General features: G+C 43.2%; 1 protein-coding gene across 1 annotated transcript; it reads right to left on the bottom strand.

The window, feature by feature from the left end:
• Nucleotides 1-6,829: 6,829 nt before the first annotated feature.
• LOC309960326 (Golgi-associated RAB2 interactor protein 4-like) lies at nucleotides 6,830-8,636 on the bottom strand (the record flags this gene model as incomplete). Its single annotated transcript, XM_082837020.1, has 2 exons — nucleotides 6,830-7,557; nucleotides 7,589-8,636. The coding sequence occupies 2 exons, from the start codon at nucleotides 8,634-8,636 to the stop codon at nucleotides 6,830-6,832; spliced, it is 1,776 nt and encodes a 591-aa protein (XP_082693146.1).
• Nucleotides 8,637-8,845: the final 209 nt, after the last annotated feature.

The raw sequence follows: 8,845 nt of genomic DNA on the forward strand, positions 1-8,845 counted from the left end.
TTGCTAATATAGGTATGGTGTGTGTTGATCAGAATTGGTTCAGTGGTTGGATACGACTGAGTCTAAAGCCAAGGATAGCAGGTGATGGCTATGGAAAGGCAGCAAAGATTGACACTGGTCTAGAATAAATATTAAAGGCAAATTATATGTTGGATGATGGTTTACGGATCTTTTGAGAAGATATATTCCAGTCTAAGTACAGAAGAACAGGCTGATTCTATACATTTTGCCCCAAATTATATGGATAATAAAAATAATAGTTCCCTTTTTTGGGTAAACCATATGTGCAGTTACAGATGCTGAGTTATTAGTATAAGTTAACCCATTAAATCCCCAAACAATGATACAAAAATTACATACAGTTGTTATCCTATTTTAATAATGGAGAATCTGAGACTTAGAGAAATTAAATGGGGCCAGGGTTTAAATTATGGCCTGTGAATTAGTTACCTATTGCTCCATAATTAACTATCCCAAAATTCAGTAGCTGAAAAAAAAAATTATCTTACACTTTCAGTAGGTTAGGTAGTGGCTTAGCTGGGTGTTTCTGATTAGAGTCCTTTAAGAGCCTACAGTAAAGGTATCGGCTGGGACTGCAGTTTTCCCAGGGCTTGACTAGAGAAGGATCTCTTAAACGCTCACACATGTGGCTACTGACAGGTCTCAGAAGATCTCCTTCCAAGCTCACACACATGAAACTCTCCCTAGAGCTGCCTCAAAAACTGGCAAGATATTTCAGGCTCGGCAAGCCAAGAGAGAGTGAGAGAAAGCACCAAGACAGAAGCCAAACTCTTTTTTATAACTTAATCTTGGAAGCAACATCCCATCACTTCTTCCATATTCTATTGTTTAGAAGCAAGTCCAGTGCACACTCAATGAGAGGGGATTTCAGGATGCCCACCATAATATGTATTCCTCTGAAGCTATATTCTCAACAAAAACACTCTATCACCTTTCTCTTAATTTTTAAACTCTAACCTCTCCTGCTTGGACTTTTCTAACTACACAGTCATAGATCTATAATATCACAAGCCAAACAGAATAGCTTCATTTTTTGCTTAGTTGATAACTGTCCTTTAGAAAAGATGAACAACTCTGCAAAACGTAGCACGTTCAATCTTCCTGAAGCATATATTTTTCATTGTGTAGCACGTTCCTGCTATTAAGATAAGAAATAAAATGAAACTGAGCTTTCAACCTTGCCTGTGAGGCAAGCTTTTTTCCGCTGATACTCTCTTTGTGAAATGTAGATGCAAGAGTAAAATCAATGCTTCTTCTATAACAAAACCTGAATGAATGCATGGTGCCTACATTTAGAAACCCCAATGCATACATTTTTAATCTTTATTTTATTAAATATAATAAATTCAAACTTAGGAAGCTAAGCAACAATGCTGTTTTATTTCTATCTGATACAGTTGCATTTTGTGAGCAATTAGTTTTTCACGTATTCTGATTTATTAATGTAAAACTAATTTATTTCCTACATAGTACAGAAAGGAAAGAAAAATAAATTCTACAAAGGTCGTAAAATTTTAATAATTTCTTTTTCAAAATAGTAAAGAAAACTCAATTTCATAAATTTTTAAATCCTACTTTCCTTTAAAAAAGTATTGGCTCTGCACAATGATATTCAAACAGGCTGCTCTATCTCAATTCTCATTTGGTTTATCAAGGATTTAGGTTTTCTTCAAAGAAATAATTAGTTTCATTTAATCATTTCTTCACCTTGAAAGAGTACTCCTACTAGCATTATATAATGCAAAAATAAAATGTGAATCAATTTTAGCAATAATCTAGAAAAGTGTAATAAGCTTACAGGACTCATTTTATGAAAGTGTGTCAGAACTGATTCCATTTTTCAGTTACATTTTATTTTTATTAAAAATATATAAACATGCTTTTAAAAGGCAAATAGCACTACAAAGTTTATAACAAAATGTAGCTATTTCCTATTCCTCTCTTCCTGACCCATAAATCTTATTCTCCAACAGCATCCCCTAATACACCTTTAGCTGTTTCCTCAGGCATTTAACATTCCTATATGGTATTTCTTCAGTTTTCAATTTTAGGCAGTTATTTTGTTTTAAATGGAAGACGAGAATTTACCTCTCTTACAAATAACTCACACACAACAGACACACAAGCATACAGACTCCCATACATAGTCCCTATAGCTTCCTAATGTAGTTACATCATAATATTAACTAAATCAATGTGCAGTGCTTACATGGATTCTGATGAGGTTAATACTGCTCACAGTGAGACTAAGTGGTATACTACTGATCTCAGGTGGCCTCGGCCTGCAGTGGCTTGAAGCAGGGTTTTGGTTCCCGGTCAGAGATTGAGGTCGGGTTGCGGAAGTGAGACACCGAATCCGAGACACTAGACCAGGGGTCAGTGACAAGGCCCTGGCCCTTCGGCTTTGCAGAAAAGAATTCCCACAAAGACGGAAGGTAGTGAAATAAGTGCTTATTAGGAGGAAAAGAGTACAGTACGTATGGAGAGAGACACAGGCGGACTCAGAGAGAGTCGCACACTCATAGTAGTTTAAATCACTTATATGGGGCATTTCTTCCAGGCTTCCTTTAGCCAATCATTTTGTTTTGCCTGGTTCTAAGCCCATATTTGGTTTATCTCAGGATCCTCCCATGTGTGTGTGCGCATCTCTTAGCCAAGATGGAGTCTAGCAAAGTGGTCTATGGGTAGTTGACATCTCTTACTATGGGGTGGTGCCCCCTCCCTTTTTGACCTCCAAGGAGCTTTTTAGTCAGGAAGGTCTCCTTGACTTTGAGAATGAGAAATACGTGGTCTTTTATCTTCTATCTGGGAAGGGCCCAGCCTCCTCTCTCAATTGTCCTGCTATTCTCATCTTGGAGTATCAGTCCACTGGGAACGAATCTCTAACTGCTTACCCTGGGGGTGCCCATCTACCTCCCACCTCACTACGACTGCAACTCTTTTACAACTTCCTGTTTCTCCTGAAGATAATAATGGCTTTAAAACTTTTCATTTCCTGTCCCACAAATTCAAATGCATTTACAAATTGCTGCTAGCCTGTTTTGAGCTACATAAATGTGTATTATACACATACATTGACATACACAGGATGACATGTAGTGTTTTTGTCACTTGAGACTTATTTCCTCAGGTTCCACTCAGAGATTGTTTCACTCAGGGGCAGTTTTCATCGGGAACTGCCAAAATTTGTCAGGACAAGATGCTAAGTTATAAATCATACAACTTTACATTCAAATATACTATGTTTGTGACACTGCATATACAAGTATACGCCCTTAACACACAGGAATTCAGATAAATCGTATTTTTGTACAATTTTCATCAAAAAAACTGTGGTGCATTTATAATCACGAATTCTATATTATCCAGTACTTTCCCGACTGAAGAGAATGTCCATTTTTTTCTAGGCTTTGATGAGAACTGAATGCTCTGCTTACAGTTTCCATGCATGATGGTTGGTAGATTTCTCCGCCTCTGTACATTTCACATCCTCCATCTCCTTCCCTACCTAGATCTTTCTGGTGTCAGCTGCAAAAGGACACATTCTTATTGAGATAAATCTCTGGCTCTGAACTTTGATGCCACTAAGGCAGTTAGCATAATGGTAAGAGGAGATTACTAGAAGCTATTCTTACACTTCCAACTGGCAAAACTTTAATTATACATGGAAATGACATAAGCCTCATAAATATATCCTACTAAACACAATATAATGTCTCCAACACAGCTTCTTCTTAGCTGGATCCCAAAAATGCCTAGCACACCTATACAAGGAAATGTGACTGTCTTAACCAATAGTGGTTATCTTTCTTTAAAATGTTTTCAAAATCATTTGATTATGTCACCACATTGCTAGGGCCCTTTCCATTCATTGAAAGGGGGAACTGTGCAAGTGAGGGATTCTAAAATTGAAGATTCATTAACTTTAGAGTAAATCCACCAATCCCCCACTCCCTGCCATTTTTATTAAGCATATGCAGCAGTGGCTTCCTGAGAAGGGGATAGGGAAAGTTAACACTTGAGTCCTTGCGTGTCTAAAGACGTCTTTAGCCCACCTTTACATTTAATTATTAGTTGGTTATGAATAGAATTCTAGGTTGAAAATCATTTTCCTAAAGAACTTTGAGGGTATACTAAGAAGTCCAATGTCATTCTAAATCCAGTTCCCTCTATGTGATCTGTTTTATATATATTTTCTTTTGGATGATTTTAGGACTTGTTATAGGTTAAATTGTGTCCTCTTAAAAATCATATGTGAAGTCTTTTTCCCCACTACCTCAGAATATGACCTTATTTGGAAGTAGTGTCGTTATAGATACAATTACTTAAGATGAAGTCAATAGGGTTGGTTCTAATCCAATCTGATTGATGTTCTTATAAAAAGGGAAAATTTGGACGAAGAGTAAACACACATAGGGGGAAGACAACAGGAAGAGACACAGAAATAATACGGTCATCTACAAGCCAAGGAGAAAGGCCTGGAATAGGTCCTTCCTGCACAGCCCTCGAAAGAAACAAGCTCTGCCAGCACCTTGATCTTGTGCTTCTAGCTTCCCAAACTGTGAGACGACAATTTTTTTTTTAAGTCACTCAGTTTGGGGTACTTTCTTACAGAAGCCCTGGAAAACAAATATAGGACCTTCTCTTTATCTTCAGTGTTCTAAAATTAGATCATGATATGCTTTTAATTTTTTTTGTTCTGACTTCCCTTTTAATATGGAAACACAGGCCCTTCATTTTGGGGATTCTTAAAATGTCTTTAATAAGCTGCTACCTTCAGTTTTCTGTTTTTTCTGAAATTTATGTTCACATCTGAATTGAAATTCTTAGTTTAGTCCTTTAACTTTCTCATTTCAAATGTTTTTATCATTGTCTTTTTTTTCACCACTTACTGAGTGATTTCCTCAATTTTGCGTTCTAGCCCTTCTTTGAATATATTTCTACTGTATTAGTTTTAATATCTAAGAAGTCTTGTTTCCTGAGTGTTCCTTCTTTCATATTATTCTGGGTTTGTTGTTGTCTGTATCTTCTTTTTCTTAATTTTTTTTTTAATTCAGAAGATTGGAGGTTTGCATTGGGATCAGTTTGGCAGGTCTAATTGGTCTTGGCTTTTTCACTCACACACATGCTCCTGCTCATTTAATAGATGGGTTAAGAGCAGTTATCTTTTCATTGTTCCCTGTCTTGGGAAATCATTCAGTCTTTCACCATAAAGTATGTTGTTAGCTGTAGCTTTATTTCAGAATTTCCCTCTGTCAAGTTTAAGAAGTTCACTTCTATTCTTAGTTTTCTGGGCATTTTTATCGTGAAGGATTATTGATGTTTTTTCAAATGCTTTTTCTGCATCTATTGAGATGATTACTTGATTTTTTTTTTTTTTTTTTTTTTGTGGTACGCAGGCCTCTCACTGTTGTGGCCTCTCCGGTTGCGGAGCACAGGCTCCAGACGCGCAGGCTCAGCGGCCACGGCTCACGGGCCCAGCCGCTCCGCGGCATGTGGGATCTTCCCGGACCGGGCCACGAACCTGCATCCCCTGCGTCGGCTGGCGGACTCTCAACTACTGTGCCACCAGGGAAGCCCAACTATATATTTTTCAGTATATTTTTATCATGAAAAAGGGAGAAAAGTCACTATATCCCACCTGAATGGCTAAATGGAAAGAGCTAAACAGTATCAAATGTTGGCAAGGATGTGGAACAACCAGGACTTTAATACATTCCTGGTGGGAATTATTATTTCCACAGTCATTTTGGAAGGAAAATAGCTTGGCAGTATAATCAGAAGCTGAACATATGCATATATTCAATTCCATTCCTATGTATATGCCGAACAGAAGTTTATGTATATTTTTACCAACAGATCTGTATATAAATGTTCATAATAGCACTATTTTAATAGCCCAAAACTGATAACTTAAATCAATAACAAAATAAGTTGTAGTATCATCACACAATGGAATACTGTATAGCAGTGAAAATAAATGGACGATTGCCAGGGAAGTCATGCACAAACCTCATAAATATAATGTTAAGGGAAAGAAACCAGAGTCAAAGAGTACATACTATGTGATTCCAGTATGTAAAGTTGAAAAAGCAAACAACATTCATCTATGGTGTTGGAAGCTAGGGTGGTGGTTACCCTTGAGTGACTGCAAGGGGGCACTTCCAGAGTTGCAGTGATGTTCTGATTCTTCGCCAGGTGCTAGTTTCGTGGGGTTGCTTATCTTGTGAAATGTCATCGAGTGGTATGCTTATGATGGCACACTAGCTAATACTTGCTGTTCTGATTGCGAGCTAATACCTGGGCAGGGAACAGCTAAGTCTAGATGAGAGTGCTTGCGGTTCTGATTGCTAGCTAATACTTATTTCTATCCACTGAATAGCCCGAGGGGACATGAGTCCTGTACTTGCTTTGTTTACAGACCTTCAGGGGGAATAAGCGTTTATAAAAAGAATAGGGGGATAGTGAAGGAGAGCTTCCCAGACCATAGTCTGACTTTGAGCCATGGCCCTGGGGGGCAAAGCCAGAAAGGAGTGGAGGCCAGATGCAGCACTGCTGTTGGCGCTGAGCATGTGTGTGAGGTGGGGCTGCCCTTGACTGGACACTGGGTCTCAGACCGTGGCACAGCTGACATCACAGAATCCACTGTGAGGCTACAGCTGGGCTTCGGGACCTAGAAATTCAGACAAAACACTGCATGCATTCTCAGATTGTTTTTTTATTTAAATTGCAGTAAGGAAGCTGAAATGGGCTCTCCAGGGGTATTTCCCTGAGCCCTGGTCCCCTTTGCAGCTCCCAGCTCTAGGTCCTATTGATGGGCTTCAGCGGTCACTGGCTCCATGGTGTCAGATGTCACACCTCCAGTGATCTCCAGCCCCTGGCCACTCTCTGCTGTCTCTACGACGGCCTCCATTCGGGTCCCTTCCACTGGCTTCGCAAGGATGCTCACATATTTATCGCGTGAGGAGGCCACTGTCTTTGTAGTAAGACTGGCTCTGACGTTCCTGAAGAAAGAGCTGATCCTGCTGAGTCTCTTGGTGGTGGGACCTGAACTCGCTGTAGATAAGCTCCTGCCCGATTTGTGCAAGGTCCTGGACTCATTGGTGATGGGAGCACGGCTGATGCCTTTGTGAGCAGTGCCCTGCTCGCTGCCCCCCGGGCTGCCGTGGCCTTTGTCCTTTTGGTCATCGCTAGTGGCTCTGCCGCCGCCTGAGCACGGGCCAGCTGCTTTCTGGATGGTCTTGTTCCCCGCTGCCTTGTGGTGGCTTTCCACTGAACTGCAGAGCGAGGGGCTCATAAGAGCTCTGTCCTCTCCCCAGTGCTCCCTTCTCTCCCTTCTTCCCTTGCGGGCCTGGGACACCCTCTGTGAGCTGCCATCCTGTTCACTCACTTTGCCTTCCTGTGGCAAGGTTGAGATGAGGGTCCCCTCGTCCTCCTCGTCGGCTCTTCCTTCAGCAGTCTTGCTGGTGGGTTCTGCTCCGACCACAGTCACGCCGGCCTCTGGGGAGAGACTGGTGGACGTGCTGGAAGCATACCCTGAACAGTTCGCGGCACCTGCCAAGCATACCCTGAATTGTTCGCAGCACCGTTTTCCTGCTCCTCGGGGATGTTCTGGCAGTGCCCCCAGTGGCTATGTGGGTTTTCCTTCCTCCTGGACCGTTGCTGGCTGTGGCTGCTGTGGCCGTGCTCTGCTCTTCAGGGGCAGGAGACTTGATCACTGCCATGCTCAAAGCACCCGCTGCGGTGCCTCCTGCCACCCCTGCTGTCTCCACCTTTGTCATTGCCCACGACGCTGACGCTTTGTCAAGCACTGTAGATTTTGCTTTTGCGGTGGCCACATCGGGCATGGTATCGGACTTGTGGGAGTCCAGTTGGATCCCCTCCCCACCAGCAAAAGCTGCAGATGTGGCCCCGGACAGCTCAGAGCACGTGTGGAGGCTGCAGATGCTCACCTGGTCCTGATCCCACATTTCTTGGAGATCCTCCACTGCCGGGCTCCTGCCGTCCTCCTCCTCCTCCTCGAACACAGGCAGGCCGATCATGTCCCAGGCTGGAACGGCATAGGTGCGGCTGAGACTCTCCACTGGTGGTCGCAGGAGGTAAATCAGCTCTTCCCAAGAGGTGAAGAGGTCTTCCTGTGCGTCCGGAGGGGCACACAGCTGCAGGTACCAGGAGCGGCCAGTGGCAAACTGCACGCGCAGCTGTTGTTTCTCGCGATTGTGAGTGGAGATGCTCACGAACGTCAAGGGAAGGAGCCTGGTGAGCTCTAAGGTCTTTGCAGGCTCGTGGCTCTTGCCCTTGGCGGCCTGGCTGTGCTCAGCATGCTCTTCACAGCCGGTGGCCCATCGGGCCAGCAGCATGGTGTCTGGGAGTGGGAGGACGGGGCTGCTGGATGTGATGCCCACGGTCACCATGCAGACACAGTTGTGCACGTCAATCAGGTCTCCCCTCTTCGTGATCTGGATAAAGTCGCTCTCGAATATCGGTGCGTACTTGAAGATGTCATATTCGCCATTGCGCAGTTGCTGCTGCAGCTTCCCCGTGGTGGTGTTGAGCAGGCCCACGCTGGTGCTGCTCTGGGCCGTGTGATATGGGAGCAGAGTGTCCCCACTCATGGCTGTCTTTGATCACGACAGGCAGCGCGGTTAAGGTGGGCCCCTGGCTCTTCCCTCCCTCGGCCTCACTGGCAGAAGAGCGAGCTGTGGTGCTCGTAAGTCACACACAGGTGGCCCTACGGCAGGTCTTCCAAGCCCGCCCCACAGGCCCCACCTTTGCCTCAGGGTCTCCCAGAGGCAGGGGCGTGCGTAGGGGTACAGATGATCAC

The sequence above is a fragment of the Leucopleurus acutus genome (genome assembly GCF_964270905.1).
Source record: "Leucopleurus acutus genome assembly, chromosome: 1".
Lineage (NCBI taxonomy): Eukaryota > Metazoa > Chordata > Mammalia > Artiodactyla > Delphinidae > Leucopleurus > Leucopleurus acutus.